The sequence below is a fragment of the Oncorhynchus kisutch genome, linkage group LG11 (assembly GCF_002021735.2).
Source record: "Oncorhynchus kisutch isolate 150728-3 linkage group LG11, Okis_V2, whole genome shotgun sequence".
NCBI classification, from domain to species: domain Eukaryota; kingdom Metazoa; phylum Chordata; class Actinopteri; order Salmoniformes; family Salmonidae; genus Oncorhynchus; species Oncorhynchus kisutch.
In genome coordinates, this window is record NC_034184.2 from 66,957,333 (window position 1) to 66,983,068 (window position 25,736).

At 43.2% G+C, this 25,736-nt stretch overlaps 1 protein-coding gene across 2 annotated transcripts in view; it reads right to left on the bottom strand.

Annotated features, from left to right (window-relative positions):
* LOC109899370 (TGF-beta receptor type-1) overlaps positions 1-25,736 on the bottom strand; it is a 63,828-nt gene that overhangs the window by 27,706 nt on the left and 10,386 nt on the right. For both annotated transcript variants that reach the window (XM_031836143.1, XM_020494552.2), the window contains exon 2: positions 11,491-11,739. In XM_031836143.1, coding sequence (XP_031692003.1) covers positions 11,491-11,739 — 249 coding nt within the window. The remainder of the gene's footprint in view (positions 1-11,490; positions 11,740-25,736) is intronic.

Here is a 25,736-nt window from a genome sequence, read left to right on the forward strand (position 1 = left end):
TCTGCATGATCAATGCAGCACATGCAACAATGTTGATGACAATGCTGTTTTCACTTTGCTTTTTAACATTTTATTTAACCTTTTATTTTAACTCAGCAAGTCAGTTAACCTGTTTGGGGAGGGGGCAGCATTTTCACTTTTGGATAAATAGCGTGCCCAAACTGAACTGCCTCCTACTGTCCCAGATCCTAATATATGCATATTATTATTAGTAGTATTGTATAGAAAACACTCTGAAGTTTCTAAAACTATTTGAATCATGTCTGAGTATAACAGAACTTATTTAGCAGGCGAAACCCAGAGGACAAACCATTCAGATTATTTTTATTTTTAAGTCACTGTCTTTTCCATATGTTGTCATGGGGAATCCAGAATTCTAATCGACTTTCCTGCCGTACCTCCCGCTACCACTGTATGTCACCAGTTTGTAGAAATTGGTTTGTGTAATGAAGAAGTACCATAGCTCAGAACGAACGTCACTTCATGGGTATCTTTCGATAGAGGCGTGTAACCAGAAAAAGTAGCGTCAGTTTGTTTTGCTCCTGTATTGCTCCTGTATTGAACACAGATCAATCCCGTCTTCAATTTGATCGATTATATACATCTAGAAATACCTAAAGTTGCATCACAAAAGTAGTTTGAAATGTTTTGGCAAAGTTTACAGGAAACTTTTAAGATACTTTGTAGCGACATTGCATAAGTTGGAAGCGGTGTTTTTCTGGATCAAATGCGCCAAATAAATAAATACATGAATGCATGTATGTATGTATGTATGTATGTATGTATGTATGTATGTATGTATGTATGTATGTATGTATGTATGTATATTTCTCGACGGAATTAATCGAACAAAAGGACCATTTGTGATGTTTATGGGACATATAGGAGTGCCAACAAAAGAAGCTCGTCAAAGGTAAGGCGTGTGTCACGCCTGCAGAGTTGAAATATGCTACTCTCTCATTGTTTACTGTTGTGCCATCATCAGATAATAGCATCTTATGCTTTCGCAGAAAAGCCTTTTTGAAATCTGACATGTTGGCTGGATTCACAACGTGTAGCTTTAATTTGTGTAATTTAAAGAAAGTTTGATTTTTATAGAAATGTATTTGAATTGTGTTCTGCATTTTCCCTGGCTATTGGCCATGTGGGACGTAAGCGTCCCACCTACCCCAGAGAGGATAAGAACAAATTCTTATTTACAATGATGGCCTAGGAAAAGTGGATTAACTGCCTTGTTCAGGGGCAGAACGACATGTTTACCTTGTCAGCTCGGGGATTTGATCTTAGCAACCTTTCGGTTACTGTCCCAATGCTCTAACCACTAGGCTACCTGCCGTCCCCCATTAGCCTCTAATGCTAATAGCTAGCTAGCTAATAAATGTACTGAGTAAGAGCAAATGTAGCAGGCTAATACAGCCTGATATTACCAGTGATGGTGTAGACCTAAATCAACATGTTGTTTGTCCAACAGTATCACTAGAAGTAGCTAAGAGGGAAAAAATGTGGCTACATTGAATGTTATAGGGTCCCCTAGGAAACACTTATCAACGCTTTTAGTTCCTACCCTGTCACAATAACTCCTCCCTGGCATTTTAATTTGTCGTCATCTCAAACACTGTATTCAAAGTACCCACTATTATATTCTAACTATAGAATTAGGTAATTCTATATCCATGATTCCAACAGTTTTGCTCTAATCCGCAAGTCAAATCAAAATTGCAATATTTGGTTAAAAATAAGTCCTAGATTATTGGTCCATATCACGCAGCCTTACGTGGCTGTGTGGAAATTCTCAACTGGGCCGTGGTGTAAAGTAAAAATGCTTTCAAGTAAGAGTTTTTTACAACTTTTACTTCACTACAGGAAATACTACACTTTTTACTCCATACATTTTTCCTGACACCTAAAAGTGTGTCATTACATTTTGAATGCTTAGGACAGGAAAACAGTCCGACTCTCACACTTGTCAAGAGAACATCCCTGGTCAACTACTGCCTCTGACATAGAGGACGCACTAAAACACAAATGCTTTGTTTGTACATTATGTCTGAGTGTTGGAGTGTGCCCCTGGCTATCCGTAAAAAATTTTTTTTAAATGCTGCCATCTGGTTTGCTTAATATAAGGAATTTTAAATTATTTATTTATACTTAAGTAAATTTACTTCTGATATTTAGGTCTATTTTAAACCAAATACTTTTAGACTTACTCAAGTAGTATTCTACTGGGTGACCTTCACTTTTACTTGAGTAAAAGTAAAGATACGTTAATAAAAAATGGCTCAAGTATGACAATGGGGTACTTTTTCCACAATTGGGTGCCGGAAATGCAGAAATGAAAGAAGTGCTTAAATTTGTTTGGTTGAATTTAACAAATCAGAATGGAGAGACACTCATTGAAATCACTTAAGGAAGCTAAGGACCCTGGGGCCCTGGGACTAAACACCTCCCTCTGCAACTGTATCCTAGACTTTGATGGGCCGCAACCCCGGTACAAAGGGTATTTTTATTTATTTGTATTTATTTCACCTTTATTTAACCAGGTAGGCTAGTTGAGAACAAGTTCTCATTTGCAACTGCGACCTGGCCAAGATAAAGCATAGCAGTGTGAACAGACAACACAGAGTTACACATGGAGTAAACAATTAACAAGTCAATAACACAGTAGGAAAAAAAAGGGGAGTCTATATACATTGTGTGCAAAAGGCATGAGGAGGTAGGCGAATAATTACAATTTTGCAGATTAATAACACTGGAGTGATAAATGATCAGATGGTCATGTACAGGTAGAGATATTGGTGGGCAAAAGAGCAGAAAAGTAAATAAATACAGTATGGGGATGAGGTAGGTAAAAATGGGTGGGCTATTTACCGATAGACTATGTACAGCTGCAGCGATCGGTTAACTGCTCAGATATCAACTTCAAACATCTGCTGAGGGAGATTCAGCGATTTTTGCAATTCGTTCCAGTCACAGGCAGCAGAGAACTGGAACGAAAGGCGACCAAATGAGGTGTTGGCTTTAGGGATGATCAGTGAGATACACCTGCTGGAGCGCGTGCTACGGATGGGTGTTGCCATCGTGACCAGTGAACTGAGATAAGGCTGAGCTTTACCTAGCATGGACTTGTAGATGACCTGGCGCCAGTGGGTCTGGCGACGAATACAAGTCGTAGGTAGGTGGGTAGGCAACGAATACAAGTCGTAGGTAGGTGGGTAGGCAACAACAAATCTGCCACAGTGATCCTCAACATATGGGCCCCTCGGGGGTGAGTGCTTAGTCCCCTCCTGTACTCCCTGTTCACCCACAACTGCATGTCCAGGCACGACTCCAACACCATCGTTAGTTTGCCACAACGTTGGTAGGCCTGATCACCGACAACGATAAGACAGCCTATAGGGAGGTGGTCAGAGACCTTGCAGTGTGGTGCCTGGACAACAACCTCTCCCTCAACGTGAGCAAAACAATGGAGATGATCGTGGACTACAGAAAAAGGAGGAGCCGAGCACAACCCCATTCACATAGACAGGGCTGTAGTGGAGGGGATTGATAGCTTTAAGTTCCTTGGTGTCCAAACACACCAAGACATTCTTGAAGAGGGCACGACATCGACTATTCCCCCCCAGGAGACTGAAAAGCTTTGGTATGGTCCCCAGATCCTCAAAACGTTCTATAGCTGCACCGTTGAAATCATCCTGACTGGTTGCATCACCACCTGGTATGTGAACTGCTCTGCATCTGACCGTTAACCTCTCTAGGGTATGTGGGACGCTAGCGTCCCACCTGGCCAACATCCAGTGAGATAAAGTCTCTTTATATCTGAAAATCTTGCACGTTTTCTTCAGTAATCCACAGGCTCAAACGCAGTCACAACAGGCAGACAAAAAAAAATCCTAATTGTATCCGTAAAGTTCCTAGAAACATGTCAAACGATGTTTATATTCAACCCTCAGGTTGTTTTTGGCCTAAATAATCGATAATATTTCAACCGGACAATAACGTTGTCAATATAAAAGCTAAACAAGACAGGCACTCTCTCAGTCGCGCGCATGAAAAAGCTCTGTGACACGGCAGGGTCCACTCATTCAGACTGCTCTTACGCCCTAATTTTTCAGAATACAAGCCTGAAAACATTTCTAAAGACTGTTGACATCTAGTGGAAGGCATAGGAACTGTGAGTCCTAAGTCAATGGATACTGTAATGGCATTGAATAGAAAACAAAAAAAAGAAAATCCTACTTCCTGAATGGATTTCTCAGGTTTTCACCTGCCAAATCAGTTCTGTTATACTCACATACATTATTTAAAAAATCTTGGAAACTTTTGTGTTTTCTATCCATATCTACTAATTATATGCATATCCTATCTTCTGGGCCTGAGTAAAGTATATGGGCCAGTATATCACTGGGGCCAAGCTTCCTGCCATCCAAAACCTCCATAACAGGGGGTGTCAAAGGAATTGAATTGTCAAAGACTCCAGCAGCCCAAGTCATAGACTGCCGTGCAGTAGCAGAGAGAACAAGTAGTACCGGAGCAACAAGTCTGGATTCAAAAGGCTCCTTAATAGCTTCTACCCCAAAGCCACAAGACTGCTGCACAATTTATAAAATGGCTACCCAGACTATTTGCATCGACTCGGTTTATTTTTATTTTTGCTTATCTGTCGGCCCTAGCCCCAAACTCAGGCCCTGTGTGTAGTTAACCAACCCTCTCTGCCTATTCGTCGCCATTTTACCTGTTGTTGTGGTCTTAGCTAATTAGCTGTGGTCTTACCCGTTGTTGTCTTAGCTAGCTCTCCCAATCAACACCTCGCTTCGTCTCTCTCAAATGTAAATATGCCTTGCATACTGGTGTTTATCATTGTTTTAGTTTACAGCGGAGCCCCTAGTTCCACTCTACATGCCTCAGATTCCTGCTTTCTCCCACCCACCACACATGCGGTGATCTCACCCAGAATAACCAGCACATCCAGAGATGCAACCTCTTATCATTCAGTGCCTGGGCTTACCTCCACTGTACCCGCACCCCACCATACCCATCTGCACATTATGCCCTGAATCTAATCTACCATGCACAGAAATCTGCTCCTTTTATTCTCTGTCCCCAACGCAATAGACGCCCAGTTTTGATAGCCTTTAGCTGTACCGCAATAGACGCCCAGTTTTGATAGCCTTTGCCCCCCCATCTATCTTCAGAGTTCATACTGTTAGGTGACCTAAACTGGGATATGCTTAACACCCCGGCCGTCCTACAATCTAAGCTAGATGCCCTCAATCTCACACAAAATCATCAAGGAATCTACCAGGTACAACCCTAAATCCGTAAACATGGGCACCCTCATAGATATTATCCTGACCAACTTGTCCTACAAATACACCTCTGCTGTTTTCAACCAGGATCTCAGCGATCACTGCCTCATTTTCTGCATCCGCTATGGGTCTGCGGCCAAACGACCACCCCTCTTCACTGTCAAACACTCCCTATAACACTTCTGCGAGCAGGCCTTTCCAATCGACCTGGCCCGGGTATCCTGGAAGGATAATGACCTCATCCCGTCAGTCGAGGATGCCTGGTCGCTCTTTAAAAGTAATTTCCTCACCATCTTAAATAAGCATGCCCCTTTCATAAAATGTAGAACCGGGAACAGATAGAGCCCTTGGTTCACTCCAGACCTGACTGCCCTTGACCAGCACAAAAATATCCTGTAGCGGACTGCAATAGCATCGAATAGCCCCCGCGACATGCAACTATTCAGGGAAGTCAGGAACCAATACACACAGTCAGTCAAGAAAGCAAAGGCTAGCATTTTCAAGCAGAAATTTGCATCGATCTCCAAAACATTGGGACACTAAAGTCCATGGAGAACAAGAGCACCTCCTCCCAGCTGCCCACTGCACTGAGGCTAGGTAACACAGTCACCACCGATAAATCCATGATCATCGAAAATTTCAATAAGCATCTCTATGGCTGGCCATGCTTCCCTCCTGGCTACTCCAACCCCAGCCAACAGCCCCCTGCCCCCCGCAGCTACTTGCCCAAGCCACCCCAGCTTCTCCTTCACCCAAGTCCAGATAGCAGATGTTCTGAAAGAGCTGCAAAACCTGGATCAGTACAAATCAGCTGGGCTAGACAATCTCTTTCTAAAATTATCCACCGCCATTGCTGCAACCCCTATTACCAGTCTGTTCAACCTCTCGTATCGTTCGAGATCCCTAAAGATTGGAAAGCTGCCGCAGTCATCCCCCTCTTCAAAAGGGGGTGACACTCCGAAACTGTTATAGACCTATATCCAAGTTAATAAACAGATCACCGACCATTTGGAATCCCACCGTACCTTCTCCGCTGTGCAATCCGGTTTTCAAGCTGGTCACGAGTGCACCTCAGCCAAGCTCAAGGTACAAAACGATATCATAACCGCCATCGATAAAAGACAGTACTGCGCAGCCATCTTTATCGACCTGGCCAAGGCTTTCGATTCTGTCAATCACCGTATTCTTATCGGCAGACTCAATAGCCTTGGTTTCTCAAATGACTTGTCTCGCCTGGTTCACAATCAACTTCGCAGACAGAGTCCAGTGTGTCAAATCGGAGGGCCTGTTGTCCGGACCTCTGGCAGTCTCTATGGGGGTACCACATGGTTAAATTCTCGGGCCAACTCTTTTCTCTGTATATATCAATGATGTCGCTCTTGCTGCGGGTGATTCCCTGATCCACCTCTACGCAGACGACACCATTCTGTATTTATCTGGCCCTTCCTTGGACACTGTTAACTAACCTCCAAACGAGCGTTGATGCTATACAACACTCCTTCCGTGGTCTACAACTGCTCTTAACTTCTTATGGCTGGGGGGCAGTATTGAGTAGCTTGGATGAATAAGGTGCCCAGAGTAAACTACCTGCTACTCAGGCCCAGAAGCTAAGATATGCATATTATTATTAGATTTGGATAGAAAACTCTGAAGTTTCTGAAACTGTTTGTTTGATGTCTGTGAGTATAACAGAACTCGCATGGCAGGCAAAAAACTGAGAAAGAAATCCACCAGGAAGTGGGAAATCTGAAGTTTGTAGGTTTTCAAGTCTTTGCCTATCCAATATACAGTGGAAAATTTGGTCCAATTGCACTTCTTAAGGCTTCCATTAGATGTCAACAGTCTTTTGAACCTTTTTTCAGGCTTCTACAGTGAAGAGGGAGAGAATAAGAGCTGTTTCAATCAGGTATCTGGCAGAAGGCAATGAGCGCAGTCTCGCGCACGCATGTGAGAGTTAGCTGCATTCCTTTTCCTTTCTAAAGACAAAGGAATTGTCCGGTTGGAATATTATTGAAGATTTATGATAAAAACATCCTAAAGATTGATTCTATACATCGTTTGACATGTTTCTACAAACTGTAATGGAACTGTCGTCTGAACTAAGTCCCTGCCCCTTGTGAATTGGGATTTGTGAACGAAACGCAAACAAAAATGAGGTATTTGGACATAAATTGTGGACTTAATCTAACAAAAACATTTGTGGAACTGGGATTCCTGAGAGTGCATTCTGATGAAGATCAAAGGTAAGTGAATATTTATAATGCTATTTCTGGCTGCTGTTGACTCCACAACATGGCGGGTATCTGTATGGCTTGTTTTGGTCTCTGAGCTCTGTACTCAGATTATTGCATGGAGTGCTTTTTCCGTAAAGCTTTTTGAAATCTGACACAGCGGTTGCATTAAGGAGAAGTATCTTTAATTCCATGTATAACACTTGTATTTTCATCAACATTTATGATGAGTAGTCCTGTAAATTGATGTGGCTCTCTGCAAAAAATCACCGGATGTTTTGGAAGCAAAACATTACTGAACATAACGCGCCAATGTAAACTGCGATTTTTGGGTACAAATATTAACTTTATCGAACGAAATATACATGTATTGTGTAACATGAAGACCTATGAGTGTCATCTGATGAAGATCAAAGGTTAGTGATTAATTTTCTCTCTATTTCTGTATTTTTGTGATTCCTCTCTTTGGCTGGAAAAATGGCTGTGTTTTTCTGTGACTAGGTGCTGACCTAACAATCATATGGTGTGCTTTCGCTGTAAAGCCTTTTTGAAATCGGACACTGTGGTGGGATTAACAACAAGTTTATCTTTAAAATGGTGTATAATGCTTGAATGTTTGAAGAATTTAAATTATGAGATTTCTGTTGTTTGATTTCCGTTGTCAAATCGATCCCGTTAACGGGATTTCAGCCGTAAAAAGTTCAACGCTAGTAAAACCAAATGGATTCTTTTCAACCGTTCGCTACCCGCACCCGCCCACCCGGCTAGCATCACTATCCTGGACAGTTCTGACCTAGAATATGTGGACAACTACAAATACCTAGGTGTCTGGCTAAACCAGACACTATTATAAAAAATATTAAACATCTCCAATCCAAAATCTAGAATCGGCTTTCTATTTCACAACAAAACCTCCTTCACTCACGTCGCCAAACTTACCCTCGTAAAACTGACTGTCCTACCGATCCTCGACTTCAACAATGTCCTCTACAAAAAATAGCTTCCAATACTCTACCCAGCAAACTGGATGCACTCTATCACAGTGCCATCCGTTTTGTTACCAAAGCCCCTTATACCAAAGCGACCTGTATGCTATAGTCGGCTGGCCCTCGCTACATAATCGGCGCCAGACCCACTGGCTCCAGGTCATCTATAAGTCTATGCTAGGTAAAGCTCCACCGTATCTCAGCTCACTGGTCCCGATAACACCCACCCATAGCACGCGCTCCAGCAGGTATCTCTCCCTGGTCATCCCCAAAGCCAACACCTCCTTTGGCTGCCTTTCTTTCCAGTTCTCTGCTGCCAGTGACTGGACAAATGGCAAAAAAAAATTATCACTGAAGCTGGGGACTTATATTGCCCTCACCAACTTTAAACATCAGCTATCTGAGCAGCTAACCGATCGGTGCAGTTGTACATAGTCCATCTGTAAAAAGCCAACCCAATCTACCTACCTCAACCCCATATTGTTTTTATTTACTTTTCTGTTCTTTTGCACACCAGTGTCTCTACTGGCACATCATCATCTGCTCATTTATCACTCCAGTGTTAAATTTGCTAAATTGTAATTACTTCGCTACTATGGCCTATTTATTGCCTACCTCCTCACACCATTTGCACACACTGTATATAGACTTTTTTTCTATTGTGTTATTGACTGGTTGTTTATTCCATGTGTTTATTCCATGTGTAACTCTGTTGTTTGTGTCGCACTGCTTTGCTTTATCTTGGCCAGGTCGCAGTTGTAAATGAGAACTTGTTCTCAACTAGCTTACCTGGTTAAAAAAATGTGAATTTTAAAAGGTTGGATTCGGTAGAGGTACCCCCTGGATATAGCTTCTTATTGTTATTTGTTTCTTTTTTACTTTAGCGTATTTAGCAAATATTTAACTGTTATTATAATTCTTAATATTTAAGTCTATTTTCTTAAAACTGCATTGTTGGTAAAGGGCTTGCAAGCATTTCACAGTAAGGTTTACTACTACACCTGTTGTAGTCGGTGCCTGTGACAAATAAAAATTGATTTGACCTGGTGAGAGCCCAAAAAGTTGACCAAATATTTTTGCACAGAAACATGTGAAATACCAACATTTACTATTCATCCCTGTATTCACACCTCTACTCAATAAAACACAATGAATTTAACGTCACACTTTACTGTATAATAGAAAAAGGCAACTAAAGAAAATAGCTGATTTGCCTATATCCAAAGATCTACCTGTGATTGGGCTGGAGGACTGTAGTAAGGAATTTAAATTAATAATCAGCATTTTCATTGCCGCAGTAAGGGGAAACACACTAGGCCCATATGAAACCATCTTCAGCCTGATTGGATGGGAAGAAGAAAAAAAAGCAGCGGAACTAGCATCGTGGTAGAGCTGGGACAATAAGCCGAAAATGATTGACACTGGCCACTTATCACAGGCATTTTTCTGATATCATTCATTACGATAAGTAGCTTAAATATTAGAGAAATGTGAAGTTTGAAATTAAATAAGTTTGCTAATATGGGTGATCGTTAATGGGACGGTTGATGGCAACAACCATCAAACTAGTAGTAATAGAACTTTAAAAAGGTTTATATATATATATATATATATATATTTTTTTTTATTTTTTTTTTTTTATTGTGAATATTAACCTCTTGAATCTAGGGGGCACTATTTTCATTTTTGGAAAAATAACGTCCCCAAAGTAAACTGCTATTTTGTCAGGACAAGATGCTAGAATATGCATATAATTGACAGCTTAGGATAGAAAACACAAAAGTTTCCAAAACTGTCAAAATATTGTCTGTGAGTACAACAGAACTGATATTGCAGGTGAAAGCCTGAGAAAAATCCAATCAGGAAGGGACTCTTATTTAGAAAGCTATGCGTTCCTATGCGTCCCTATTGAGCAGTGAATGAGATATCAACCAGATTCCTTTTTCTATGGCTTCCCTAATGTGTCTAGTGTCACAATACATAGTTTCAAGCTTTTATTTTAAAAAATGAGCCTGAACGTCAACATTGCGTCAGTGGTCAGCTGAAGTCTGAGTGTTTTGTGCGTAAAGGACAAATGTGGCCATTGTTTCTCTCTATCCTACTAAGAAGCCACCAGTCCCGGTTGATATATTATCGAATAGGATTGATTGATTATAGGATAGGATTGATTATAAACAACGTTTGCCATGTTTCTGTCGATATTATGGAGCTAATTTGGAATATTTTTTCGGTGTTGTAGTGACCGCAATTTCCGGTCGATTTCTCAGCCAAAACGTGAAGAACAAACGGAGCTATTTCGCCTACAAAAATAATATTTTTGGAAAAAAGGAACATTTGCTATCTAACTGGGAGTCTCGTGAGTGAAAACATCCGAAGCTCAAAGGTAAACGATTTAATTTGATTGCTTTTCTGATTTTCGTGACCAGGTTGCCTGCTGCTAGCTAGTCATAATGCGATGCTAGGCTATCGATAAACTTACACAAATGCCTGTCTTGCTTTGGCTGTAAAGCATATTTTCAAAATCTGAGATGACCTGGTGATTAACAAAAGGCTAAGCTGTGTTTCAATATATTTCACTTGTGATTTCATGAATAGGAATATTTTCTAGTAATATTTATGTCCGTTGTGTTATGCTAATTAGTGTCAGTTGATGATTACGCTCCCGGACCCGGGGTGGGTAGTATCAAGAGGTTTTAACGTTAGAAATTTAACGTTCCAGTTATTGTTTTCACGTCAATTTGGGCAACTTATCTCAATGTGGATTATTTTTTTGCCATATCGCCCAGCTCTACTTTGCGGTCCAGATTTGAATTTGAGGACCCTAGATAGTACTCCACAGTACAGTAGAACAGTCCATGTATAAATAACCCTGAGGCCTACCGTCTAGCCCTTGTAAATGCAAAGGCTTGGGCTTAGTTTACTGTGTGCATTTATGAGACACACACACACACACACACACACACAGACCTGGGAAGACGCTGAGGTCGGGGTTCTTGTTGCACCAGTCGGTGGCGCAGCACATGGGGTAGATGCCAGTGTCGTCCTTGGTGGAGGGTGCGCAGATGAAGGGGCGGTCACGCGGGATTAGCTCGTTCTCTGGGACACACATGCTGCTCTCGGCGGTGATGCTGCTGCCAGACTTCCTGACGGACACGAAGCACAGGCCGTCCGTGGTGCACGTGGAGTTGAGACATCGCTGGCAGTAACACTGCAAGGCTATAAGAGGGTGGGAGGAGAAAGGAGAGAGCGGGAACATAGAGATTCAGGTAGAAAGAAAGAGCGAGTGGGAGGGAGGGAACATGAGGACAAAGGAGAGTTTACCACTTATTTTCTTCCCCACAAAAGGTACTGAACAGAGTGCATGCTATAATACAAGAGCGCAATTTCACTGTGTGTGTGTAGCAGTTACCATAAAAGCAACAAATAAGTAGTTACAGTGCAGCACAGAAAAACCTCAATGCAGTCTGCTACACTAGTCAAAAACAACAAGTCAACAACACGTCAAAACAGCGCTAGCCCACTGAGGTGATGTGAGCCACCTCACCACCCACAGTCTCACTTCCCCGTAGTCAGCTTCCTTCCTGCTCAGCCCGTTTGCAGCCAGAACACTTGCAGATGAAACGTGAGATGTCGTCAAGAGCGACCGTGCCAGACTTTCACCTTCTCACAACAACACCAAGAGCTTTGTGCTGGTTTAGACCTACAGATTTACTATGAACCTAGCTGGGTCAGTTTAAGTTGCTTCAACCTCAACCTTTATCTATCCAGGCTACCTCTCCCTCACGATGGTTACACTTCTTTCTTTCTCTATTTATTCTCTTCCATCTCTATTATTACACTTCTTTCTCCCTCTACGCCAAAGGTTTAGTCTAATGGTATGGTTGTGTTGCTATAGCTGGGTGGGTATAACTTGGAGCAGGATGGAGCAGCCTAGACCTATGACTCTGAGACCTGTAGTAGTTCCAACTTCAAAATGAGACTTTGGGAATTCAAATCTGTTTTCACTTTGCAGCCCTCATTTATACCTGTCGATACAGACAAATTGCTCTTTAAACTCAGCTTTGAACTGACAGGCATCCGTGCTTTCTAACCACTTGAGAGATTCAGATAGATGCTGAACCAGGTCAGACATACAGACAGCATGCATGGCCAGTCTAAACCGTCAGACCACTACTAGACATCGCGGGATAAATTATTTACTGAACAGTCGTTACGCGAGGTGCCTTCCTATGCTTACAAGGCTGGTTGGTGGTGGTGGCTCCATTGGCAGGTCTGGGGGTAGGGTATCTATAGCTGACTAGGCTACTTCAGTGTGGCTTTTGGCCCCTAGCTCCCCAATAAACACAAGCTCGCTATGGCACCTGGCTCACACACTCCCCACCTGGGAGTCAAACATCAGGCCGGCAGATGCCAAGCCCTAACCTCTGTTTAGGTGTGTGTAATGATAACCTATCGTGAGGAAAGGCTACTCAGTCAGAGGGGAAAGGGGGGACAGAAAGGGCACCTAAAAGGACAACTTGAGAAGGTGAGTGAAAAAAAGAGCGCTAAAGACAAAGTAGAAGAGAGAGACAGAGAAAGCATGCGCAACCTAAATTATTGTGTGAATAACCTAGAGTGAGTGTCCCTCCCATAACCCTGGTGCCTGCCCTTCACAGTTTACTCTAAACAACTAGTCACTCAAAACCCAGACAACTATTATGGCAGCGGAGCATATCTCAAGTCTAGACGGTCTCCAAACCTCCACCTTGATAATACTGCTTGGCCTCAGGGGAAGGAGGTGGATGATGTGAATGTCTGTGTGTCTTTGGAAGGGTGCCACGTGTACAGCCCTTTGTCATGGCAAAGACACCTCAACTCTAGAGCCCATAAGACATTAAAAGCTTCCAAGAATGAGAAAAGTTGTTATAAAGTCAAAACAGCACTGATCTGCACCAACATGGCATGCAAAATTACTATGGTGGAAATCTAGGTTTCAATCATTTCGCCCATCAGTGACCATTGAGGAGAAGAGAAACCTAGGGAAGAGATAAAACGATTTTGAAACAAGTCTGTCGTGTTTCAGTGTCTGCAGGCACAACTGGAATGGCGTGGCAGACCAAGAGAGAACGCGAGACACAGTCAGGGTTGGGACCACAGGAAGCTGCTGAGGGGAGGACAGCACATAATGGCTGAAATGGAGTGAATGGAACAGTATCAAACACATTTAATTTATTCAGTCCCAGCCATTACTATGAGCCCGTCCTCCCCATTTAAGGTGCCACCAGCCGCTCGTAGTTGTCTCTGTCACAGTCTGGTCCTATTCTGGATGTGGAGAGTTCGACTCACTGCCTGCTTAGCATGGGAACATTAAATCAGACAGACACGCACACAGCGACTAGACTAAATAAACACATCTGTGAATGGGACAATACTTTTCCAGTGTCTCATCTGATCTCAGACCAGTATAAGAGCGAATCTAGGGGTAGTGGCAGACGCTCTCATCCAGAGTGAATTACAGTCAATGCATTCAACTAAGTTCAGTAGTGAGAAAAGAAAAGTAGCTGTTCAGTATGAGAGCTGTCATAATCCCACAGTGGTTTACATCAACAGGTGAAAGCAGAATTCTAATATGAAACACCCATCCAGTTCATCCACTGTACTGTTCCCTCATCCCATCTTTTCATATCAGTTAGTTATCAAAGGAGAGAGAACATGAGGGGAGAACGTCTCTTTAGGCTTCTGAGCGTCCCTTTATACATGGGAACATTTAATTCCTTTGTAGTTGGGAGGTACTTGGGCAGTGGGCACCGAGGCTGGCACACAGGGGGCATGAGTAAGGCAAGATGAGTCTGATTAGATCTGTGGTTTCCTTCAGCAGAGAGACGGCAATAAAAAAAAACTAAAAAAAGGAGGTAGGGAGAAGGACAGAAAGAGCGAGAGAAGATAGCGAAAGATGAGAGCCATTGCCAGGAGAGCAGAGCAGTTGTCCAACAGCCGGCGGATTCAATCTGCTCCCATTTCCATCATTCCTCAGATATGACACAACAGCAGACACACACACACACACACACACACACAAATGGCAGGCAAAAGGAATGAATCCTTAGATAGCACAGAAAGCAACTAATTTAACCAGGGAACAGGGGAGGAGTAGCTGGCACTGAAGAAGCAGGTAATTTATTTAGTCTGTGGCAAAGCACCATTTGTTAGGTGTCATAAAATGTATAGGGGGAGGGGAAACAAATGGCCTTTCTCCAACCCCCTGATGTTTGCTCTACATCAAGTAAACAAAGTCTACCCGGTAAAACAGCTCAACAAAATAGGCACGATTGGAATTATTTACTAATTTAGGGGAGCGGACCTGGAGGACAGACGGAGCGTAAACAAAGCTCTCACAGTGATCCAACAACTCGACAAATACACCCAACCACACACTCACCAAAGCATACAAACTGTTCCATGTCTACCTCTAATCACAATTGGGTCATGGTTACACACACACACACACACACACACACACACACACATACATATATATATATTTTTTTTTAAATCACACACACCTAGAAAGGTGGCGTAGAAGCAGTCCCAGTCAGGTTAAAAAGAAACACCCAGAGGGGGCAGGATCAGGGTACTAAGGGCAAGGACCACATACAGAGCCTTCAGAAAGTATTCACACCCCTTGACGTTTTCCACAGAGTTTTAATGGCCATGATAGGAGAAAACTGAGGATGGATCAACATTGTAGTTACTCCACAATACTAACCTAAAATGGGAGAGTGAAAAGAAGGAAGCCTGTACAGAATACAAATATTCCAAAACATGCATCTGGTTTTTCATGTTTCGGGCTAGGCCCCTTAATTCCATCGAAGGGAAATCTTAAAGCTACAGCATACAATGAGATTCTAGATGATTCTAGATGATGGGGCGGCAGCGTAGCCTAGTGGTTAGAGCATTGGACTAGTAACCGAAAGGTTGCAAGTTCAAATCCCCGAGCTGACAAGGTACAAAATCTGTCGTTCTGCCCTTGAACAGGCAGTTAACCCACTGTTCCTAGGCCGTCATTGAAAATAAGAATTTGTTCTTAACTGACTTGCCTAGTAAAATAAAGGTTAAAAAAAAAAAAAAAAAAAAAAAAAAAAAAAAAATGATTCTGTGCTTCCAACTTTGTGGCAACAGTTTGGGGAAGGCCCTTTCCTGTTTCAGCATGACAATGTCCCCGTGCACAAAGCAAAGTCCATACAGAAACTGATTGTCGATATTGGTGTGGAAGAACTTGACTGACCTGCATAGAACCCTGACCTCAACCCCATCTAACGCCATTGAGATTAATTGGAATGCTACTGCGAGCCAGGCCTAATAGCCCAACATCAGTGCCCAACCTTACGAATGTTCGTGGCTGAATGAAGCAAGTCCTTGCAGCAATGTTCCAACATCTAGTGGAAAGCCTTCCCAGAAGAGTGGAGGCTGTTATAGCAGCAAACAGGCAACCAACTCCATATTAATGATCATGATTTTGGAATGAGGTGTTCGACGAGCAGGTGTACACAAACTTTTGGTCATGTAGTGCATTTCTGAATTTTATTTTATTTTTAATATATATATATATATACACACACACACACTTTTCATTCAGGCTATAAAACAACAAAGTGTGGAATAATTCAAGAGGTGTGAATACTTTGAGGACACCTAGACTTAGGCAGCACAACTAGTGAGTCCTTGGCTGCACTGACACGGTTCCTCGAGAGCTCTAACTCCCCTAGAGCATAGTAGACCCTGAATGATGCCAACTGATATCCTCCTCTCCTCCTTTCTCCACCCCCCTCTTCATTCTCTTGCTCTCTTTTGGCTGCGTGTCAGGCAGTGGCCAGTCACATGTTTGTTAGTGGGCCTTGCTCTGTGCTCTGAGGCCTCCAGTAACCCAGAACACAGCAGCATGTGAAAAAGTCTCCCTCCCCTTTGCTTCAATCATGGACCAGGCAGCGTGTTCAGCGGTACTGGAGAACAGGGTTGCAACATGCAGGCTAGCTACTGTAGGGACTAGTCACCACCTCTGGTAGACAACTCAGATCAAACGTTAAGGATATGCTCCACAAAAACCACAAACCATTCTCCACAACAGTTAGGCTTTGTCAAATCCCAGTGAATACCAAAAAATGTGAGGGAAAAAAGGTTAAAGAGAAAATATGCAATTTTCCTTTATATTTAAAAAGGTTATTTAAAAACCCTATGCCATTTGTAGTGACCAGAGGCAATGAGCCAACACATGGTCAATGCCATCAGCAGCAAACAAGCTCCTTTGAAGATGCTCTAAACATGAACCAGAGTAGTTGTGTCATCAGAACTGAACTCTCTCTTCCAACTAATAAGAGTGAGCGGCTGTGGCCTTCCAGTCCCTACAAGGGAACAAGAAGGTGGTGTAAATACTAACACACAGGCCTGTTTGTGCTGAGGCCAGGGAGACAGTTACAGCAGAGGGGGGGGTAGGAGCCTACATTGAAGAGGGGTGAGATGACTCTTTCACTCAGCTGGCCTGGCTCGGGCCAGGACAAGGGCAGGGAACCAACCATACTGTCGGAGGAATGATGTACATCTCATCCGGCGCTCGCTGACCCAGAAGGGAATGAGAGAGAAAGGGGGGGAAGCGGAGGAGAGGCAAACTGACAGAACCTCAACGTGGAGGAGAAAAGGGGGAGAGGTCAGCGGTACAGAACACAACACACACCTGTTCCAGACCAGAGAGACAAAGGGGAGTTGGAAGAGGGCCTCTGCACCTGATTGGCTGAGCTAGGGAGTGAAGGAGAGAAGAGCGAGAGAGGCCAGAAGAGTGTAAATACACGTTCCGTCACTGAGCCCCTGCTAGCATAGAGGAGGTGCCAAGAGAATGCTTTCTGGCACGGGGTTGGAGCACAGACGACGAGGGGGGGGGGGGGGGGCAGGACTTGAAGAGAAGGGCGTTTTCAGTCATCAGACTCCAGTGGAGGCTCATCCTAACACAAGGGGAGGAGAGAAAGAAGCAAGAAGGGAGGTTGAGAGAGGCTGATGTCTGGAGCGAGGCTGCCCTGGCCTGTGTCGCCCCACCACGTTACTCCACACACACACACACTAGACCAGCGCCTAGAGAGCCCCGAGCCACAGTCTTTAATCTATTAAACACAAGACCATCCACATGCATGCCGTTACCAGGCAACGCACGAACAATGCATAGCTGTCAGTAAGCAGTTAGGGGTCTAAAATCCCCCCCCCCTCTTGTAACAGAGAAACAGAAGCAAGAGGTGTGAACAAATAGGCTAGATCTAGCGACAGCCCGGCGCTCGAGTCAATACTTGAGCAGGGGGCATGAAATGAATTTGGTGTAATCTGCATCAAGAGTTCCGACGCATTTACAATTGCACCGAGGCCAGGATTTAATATCCCATTCCAATTGGTTAAACAATTTTGTCAGTGGCAACAGCATGTGCATCTAGTGTATCAAAACAATATGCAAATGAGCCAGCAGAACAACAGTGAGAAACAGATGATGGCTGATCAGTAGAAAGTAGAGAAGGTACGTTTTTCCCCCTTCGTTCCATCTCCCATGGCGCATTAACCCGCATTCAGGAACCGCCGGTTAAAAGACAAGCGCTGCTAATCATTACCTGAGGCAGCAGCAAGCAGACAGCTTGGGTATTACCACTCACATCTGGGCTGATGAGTAATTCACCCTACTACCCGACAAAATCAATGAATATATTACATCAGTCTGACAACCCCTTGTCTAAAGTACCAACCAAAAGATAACTGCTAAGTGTGAATGTGCTGATGGCAGAAACATGCTGCATAGCATGAGAGCACCGCATGACTAAGCTCAGGACTTGTACAATATAGTACAGAGGAGTGGCTAGTCACCCTGCAAGTAGCCTCACTAGCCGGATTGTCACTAGTGCACTTAAATGGATTCCAGACAGGTTTGAAATTCAGGGTAGACCTGAGCATTCTACCCCTTCCTCCCCCTCTCTAAAAAGGTCCCCTTGTTTTAACAGACTGCTGTTAAAATGACCTGTTGGCAGCAGGCCAGGAACCGTGGATCCATACAGTTCCACCATCCCCCACTCCTCCCCCTCCACTCCGCTGCACCTCCATTCTCCCTGCCTTCCTGGACTGCATGTTGATTAGACATGGGCTAGCACACATAACAGCCAGGCACCGAGGGTACAGACTAGAAGCTCTGTATGCAAAAGATCCTGACCAGCAATGCTGCACCTGACCATGCATACTGATGAGTGTTCCTATATGGGATTAAATGAAGGCGAGGACTGCCAACATGTATCCCAGTAAGACTGTCGCCACTGACGTTGGCTAATGGGGATTCCTAATATTTTACAAATAAAAAAAACATGGCTTGTGTGGTCTCAATAACAACCTACAGAACAAAATGCGTTCAAACAGTGGGGGGTTTTAACACAACCCCATTCGCTAGGTGTTTCATGGATTCTCTAGGTGAGCTTGGCTGGAGTAGTAGCAGCGGAGTACCCATTGTGGCGTGATGGCGCGTTGCTTTACGATTCAGCCCACAGCCTGCCTTCGAGATCAGGGACACTGTGTACCGGCCAAGGCACGTCACACCTAATCTCTTATTGATGGTTTCAGCAGAGGATATTTTGTCTAGTGGAAGTGTAGATTTGCTCACTTCTACTTTCCCAAGAGAGGAGACAGCCTCTGGTCCTGGGTGGAGAAGAAACCTGATGTATCAGCAGCATACACTTCGAGAGGGAGCTGGCCCACAGTCTCAACTCTGTTAACTACTTGGTAGAGGGAACAACAGTCATCCCCTATGCCTTAAACCCGCTAAAACGACTGAACCAGACCATAGGCAGGTGGACTGTGTAAGAGACTTCAGGCTAAAGCATGCTGGCCTTGACCCAGAGAGAGATCGTGGCTGGATACAGCCAAAATGGTTTTGGGGAGGACTACTGCCGGAGCCCCAAAGCCAAGAGACTATTTTTGGACAGGGGTCAGCAAAGTGAGAAGTCTACAGAGTGCCGAACGCCACCGCCCAAATAAAGTGGACAGATGACATGAACATCCAAAAGGGCACAGTGGTCCACACGCAGCCAAGTGGGCCTCCAACTGGGTCTAAAACAAACTTTTTGGTCCACCAGCCAGTATGGCAGATATATTACTATATTATAATATTATATCTATCTACCAGCCACAGATAGTCAAAGAACTACGAATCTTGTATAGCCTTTGTGCAAATAGCTTACCAGCTATGAAAGAAAATGTCAGAAATACTGCAGCATTTATTTAGCTATAGATGAGATCATACTTAGCTTTTTTATTCACAAATTAGTGAAATGCTCGCACTGTGGAGCCCTGACCACCCGGCAACAGTGGTGTAAAGTACTTAAGTAGTACTTTAAAGTATTTTTAGTCGTTTTTTGTAGTTTTTTGGGGGGGATATATTTGACTACTTTTACTTCACTACATTCCTTAAAATATTGTACTTTTTACCTTATCCTTGACACCCAAATGTACGCTACATTTTGAATGCTTAGCTGGACAGGAAAATAGTCAAATTCACGCACTTATCAACCGAACATCCCTGGTCATCCCTACTGCCTCTGATCTGGCAGACTCACTAAACACACATGCTTCATTTGTAAATTATGTCAATGTTGGAGTGTGCTTGTGCAGATCTGTAAATTTAAAAAACAAGAAAATGGTGCCATCTAGTTTGCTTAATATAAGGAATTTGCAATGTATACTTTACTTTTGATAGTTAAATATATTTTAAACCAAATACTTTTACCGAAGAATTTTACTCAGTGACTTTTACTTGAGTCATTTTCTATTAAGGTATCTTTACTTTTACTCAAGTATGACAGCTGGGTACTTTTTCCACCACTGCCTGCCAATATGGCTGGTGAAAGACATCTTACCCGCAAGGAAAAGCAACACGGCTGATAGGTAGTCAGCAACTGACAAATGGTCAACAATGGAGTGAAATAAAAGATCTTCTACAGGGTTTCCTAAACTCAGTCCTCAGGATCCCAAGGAGTGTAGGTTTTTGAAATCCATTAAAAGGCAAGATAATGGAATTCATTGCCCTTGACAATCAACCGGCCTCTGTCGTGGATGATGTTGGCTTTCGCCGACTGGTTGGGCCCCGGTAAATACCATTTTTCAGATGTTGCCCTACCGGAACTACACAGTATTGTTGAAACGTACATCTATGAGCGTCACTGTTATTAGCTTCACGACTGACATTTGGACCAGCGATGTCAGGCCCATGAACACAGTGGGTCGACAAGGATTTTGTACTGAGGAAAGCCATATTGCATGCTCAAGAATGTGCTGGTTCTCATACCGCTGTTGTCATTTCAATGACATTTGAGAACATGTTTGAAACATGGAAACACTCCTAGCTCCTTTCGAACAACTGACTCGAGAAAAAAAGCTAATAAACTGCGTCTGCAGCAGACGTGATACCCTCTGGCATTGAAACAACTGCTCAACAAAACTGACACAGACCGTGGGGTTAAAACGTACAAAAGTACTTGAGGCTGTGAACAAGCAAGTCGGTGGAATTCTCTCTGAGCCTCTTTACTGTGTCGGCACCATGCTTGATGCTAGGTACAAGGATCTCTACTTCAATGTAGACAAGAAACAGGGTTTACGTGAAATGTTACATACACAGTGACAGTGCGCACCGAGGAAGAGAGGCCACAGACAGACAGACCAGACACTTCACTGCTTGACATGTATGATGAAATCCTGGTTGAGAATGAAACGACTGAACAAATGAAGAACGAAACAGCACAGCAAGTAAGTGAAAGATATATGTTTTACTGGTAATGGGGACATACGTAAAGGCCAAAAAAAATACTTTTTGGTCAGTGTGGTGGGTATGTAACCTCTAAATATTCAAGTCCGTAAAGAACAAATTCTTATTGGCAATGACCGCCTACCCCAGCCAAACCTGGACGATGTTGGGCCAATTGTGTGCCGCCCTATGGGACTCCCAATCAAGGCCGTATGCAATACAGCCTGGATTCGAACCAGGGACTGTAGTGACGCTTCTTGCACTGAGATGCAGTGCCTTAGACCGCTGCGTCCGTGTTAACTATTTAACTGTACTCTAATTATTTTTTTAAAATAGTATCGGTATCGTTTATTTTTTGGGGCAAGGCAAATATCGGAACCGGACAAAAATGTAATATCGGTGCATCCCTAGTTTTTGCCCAACACTACACAGCTGATTCAAATAACCAACAAAATCATAAATTCCAGATAAAGTTGAGAATGTGCCAAGTTGATCCTATTTCACACTGATAAGGGTCCATGCGTCAGCGGAGGGTTAACTTGTTTCGGAGGGCGCCGCAACATATTTCTGAATTAAATATGCGGTCATCAAGACCCCCCCCCCCAATACATTTTTGCAACAAAGACCTTTGAAAATTACACTGGCATTTTGGAGAACCTTGTCATGAGGAGTCATTGAAGTCCTCCAAAGCCTCCAATTAACTTATTTCCATATAGGCCTAGCACAATCTGATTACGACTAAATAAGCTATTTTTTAACAGTATTAGGTGGAGGGGAGATTGCCAAGACCAGGCTTCAAGTGCCTGCTGCACCGACGAGCCCCCAGAGAGGCTTCAAATGAAAAGGACAGTAGAAAGTTTAATCTAATACATGGTGCACAGCAAAATACGAGTCAAAAGACAACCGCATCATATTTCAGAAATCAATGGCAATTGGATCTCACATCTTCTGAGACCTCTAATGAAGTAATTGAATTATCTTGCACTCAACAGCAGAGGGGCCAGTTCAATGGGTATGCAGCAGCAAAGAGAGAGAGAGAGAGAGAGAGAGAGAGCGAGCAGAGGAGATGAGAGTTTTTGTATGTTAGCTAGCATAAAATGGTGGGTATTTGGTGACCATTGTATAAAGGCAGATTTTGACTTTACCTGCAAATTGCAAAGCAGTTTGTCAGCATTTCATTCAGTCATTAAAGCGCCGTAAGATTTACTGTCATGAGACTAAACAAATTCGAGAACTATAACTCATGTAGAAAAAGGTCATCGTGGAATATTATTTCTTGACAGATGCAGTATATCATGTAAATCAAGAGCTATTGGAATGTGAACATGTCATGGGATGTCAATGGTTACATTTTTGTCGATGGTCCACTAATGATATGCAGCCCATCTTCCAGATTGTGGCTTTAACTCTCTTAGGAAATTCTCTTCAAGTCAGCCTAGCCTGTAATTACTGTGGTTCTTGTACTAATGCCCTTTTTTCCCCTTCTTTTTTTCTCACGGTTCTCTTGACAATCCACTGACAGCTTTCTGCGTCATCGGCTCCGACTAGGGCTGTGGCAGTCAAGACATTTTGTCAGGCGGTTATTGTCGTGCAAAAGACATTAATTAACAAACAAGTTTAGCATCTCCAGGCATACAAGCTGCATGTCAGGTCTAAAGAAACATTATGACAAGATTTATTTTTTCAGAAAAACATATCAGTTGGCCTACTGTACGTTATCCGTCTATGCTCCATGCCATAGGATTATTTATTTGGCTGACAAGATATGCTGATAAAGTATATTATTTTCATAGTAAGATGAATAAAATAAAAAAGGATATCTTTCCCATTCCGGATCGAGAGTGCGCACATATGAAGTGGATATGTTGAGCGTAAAAGGGATGATTTTAAACAGGTCATATACGCTAGATTTAGAGTTATCATTCCCAACTAAAGTTGCCTAATTTAAAAAAAATAACATGGTCTTAGAAGCCTATGAGTACAAGCTAGAACATGCATACGGCTGTTTTGAATTACTCATCCCCTTGGAAAGCACTGTCCACTTTGTTGTGTTAGACTTTGAAACAACATCCACAAAAACCATGTTTTACATTCAGTTTCAACCTGCTGTTGAACTTCTTTCTTCAAATTTATCATCAGTGAGGTGAGTTTTAAAAGCACAATACTGTTTTGATAAGAGTTTGATTTGATTTTCAAGCATTTGCATTGATGTCAGAGTGGCTAGAGGAACAATAGAGCCCTGAGTACCAGGCCATTAGGACCTGAAGGTCATTAGCAAGTTGGGTACTACCAAAGCATGTCCGGAGTGCATAAAAAGGACATTACTGTGGCTCAACGGTCACGTGGAATTTTACTGCGGTTATGACTGTCGGAGTGGATGGAAGTAATATGGTCACCGCAACAGCCCTAGCTCCGACCAACTTGGACAATGGCCCTCTGCTGCGGAGAGCATCCAGAACAGATCTGCCTATCAGGATAAACACTGAAGTTACGCATAGCCTACTTTACTTCAGCCACTATTCTTGAAACATTTTTCGCCTGGGGCTGAGAATTCTCTCCTGCTAATGAGTGTCATAACTACAAGGAGATTCAGCGATGTTTTGAGACCTAAAAAAAAAAGGGAGAGAAGATTACAGGCAGAAGAGTTTTTTGCATGGGAGATTAAGCTCCAATCAAACGGAACAGAAGCGCTGGCCTTTTGAGCCCACAAACCTTAAGCACTTTAAAATACAAATGTCGTCTACATGCCGGTGAGAAAGGAGACGGTCATTTCACCACAAAGCAACTAGGCTATATTTTATGGCAGAATCATAGCAAAAGCACTTGGCACTAGATGCTTGAAGAAAATGTTCCTATTCTAACACCATTGGATTTTGAAGTGTCTACATGTGACGATTAAACGCATCTCCTGTAAAAGATCATTTGAACAATTCTTACTGTGTGCAAAGCTAAGTCAAGTAGCCCATACGTATTTGGAATACTGGACTGTGCCCCCTGCAGTCGTCGTATTGTACGGAGGGAAGCGCAAGGTGTTTGGTTTTAGGGCGCCCTTTACTTCCTCCTTCAAATAAATAATTAGGCTACACTAATTACTCTCCCTGGTGTAATGGCGTGGGTTAACGCAGCAGCAAACGTATAGTCTTTGCACAAATGTAGTTCCATATCTTCAAGTTAATCGTCAGCCAAATGCCTGAGGTCACCGAAAAATAAAAAATAATAGTTATACACATATATATATATATACACACATATATATATATTCTCCTCACCTAACTCCATGTGCTGCTGCTGCAGGGAAGGTAGTGTTGCCTAGGCAACAAAAGACTTGATTTCGAAAACACTTTGCTTGATTCAGCAAGGAGCAACAAAGTTTCATCAGGCTGTAGAGTCCATGTAACAGCAGAAACGAACACGCGCACAAATTCCCGGCCGTCTCTGCACTAAGTAAATTGTCTTAGTTGCTGCTGTTCCTTAAAAAACTAAAACACACAGAGCTTAGCTTGTGGCTGGGGTAGTCTGTGTGCTTTGCCCCACCCAGCCAGCCTTGGGGTAGCCCAGCTCAAATCAAATTTGTATTTGTCACATGCTTCATAAACAACAGGTGTAGAGTAACAGTGAAATGCTTACTTACAGTTCCTTCCCAACAATGAGAAAATGTGAAAAATATATATTTTTAAACACAATGAGTAACGATAAATACACAGGGTACCAGCACCGCGTCGATGTGCGAGGTAATTGAGGTAGATATGTACATAGGGTCAGGGTAAAGTGACTATGCAACAGGATAGATAATAATCCGTATCAACTCATTCCCTAGGCCAGGTGGAGAGTGGCAGAGAGTGAGGAGGAGGGGTGTGGCACGAAGTCACGTGGGTCTATCATCAATGCAACCCCTCATTCCAGCTCGTGCTCACCTTCATGCGCAATCAAATTAATTACTCCAGTTTCCTGGAAACTGCATTCCCTGTACCCCTGCTGGCTTCCAGTACAGAGTTACCTTGAAAAGTGGTGTGGCACAGCATGTAGTTATCACATGGAGTAAAGGGTACACACACGCATCTGGCAAAAGTACACACAAAAAAACACAACCCACACGCTACCCTGCCCCCACTCATCTACTTAAAAATCAGCCAGTTTGTTCTTTCCCCTTATTCAGCGAACACGGCTCCCCAGAGTCATTTCCATAGGTCACAGCCTGCCCCGATCCCCAGCCCTATCTCCATCACCTCCATTATGGCAGGGCTTATGTCCAGAACTGATGTGGGGATGGGGGAGGTGGACCATCCTCTCAGACAATCCCCACACAGACCAGAACCTCCCTCTGCAGCCTCACGGACAAAAGCACAGCTGTGTCTGGATGTTTAAGCAGAAACAAAGCACAAGCTTAGGGTTTAGGACTCTCAAAAAGGAACTGAAAGCAAAAGGG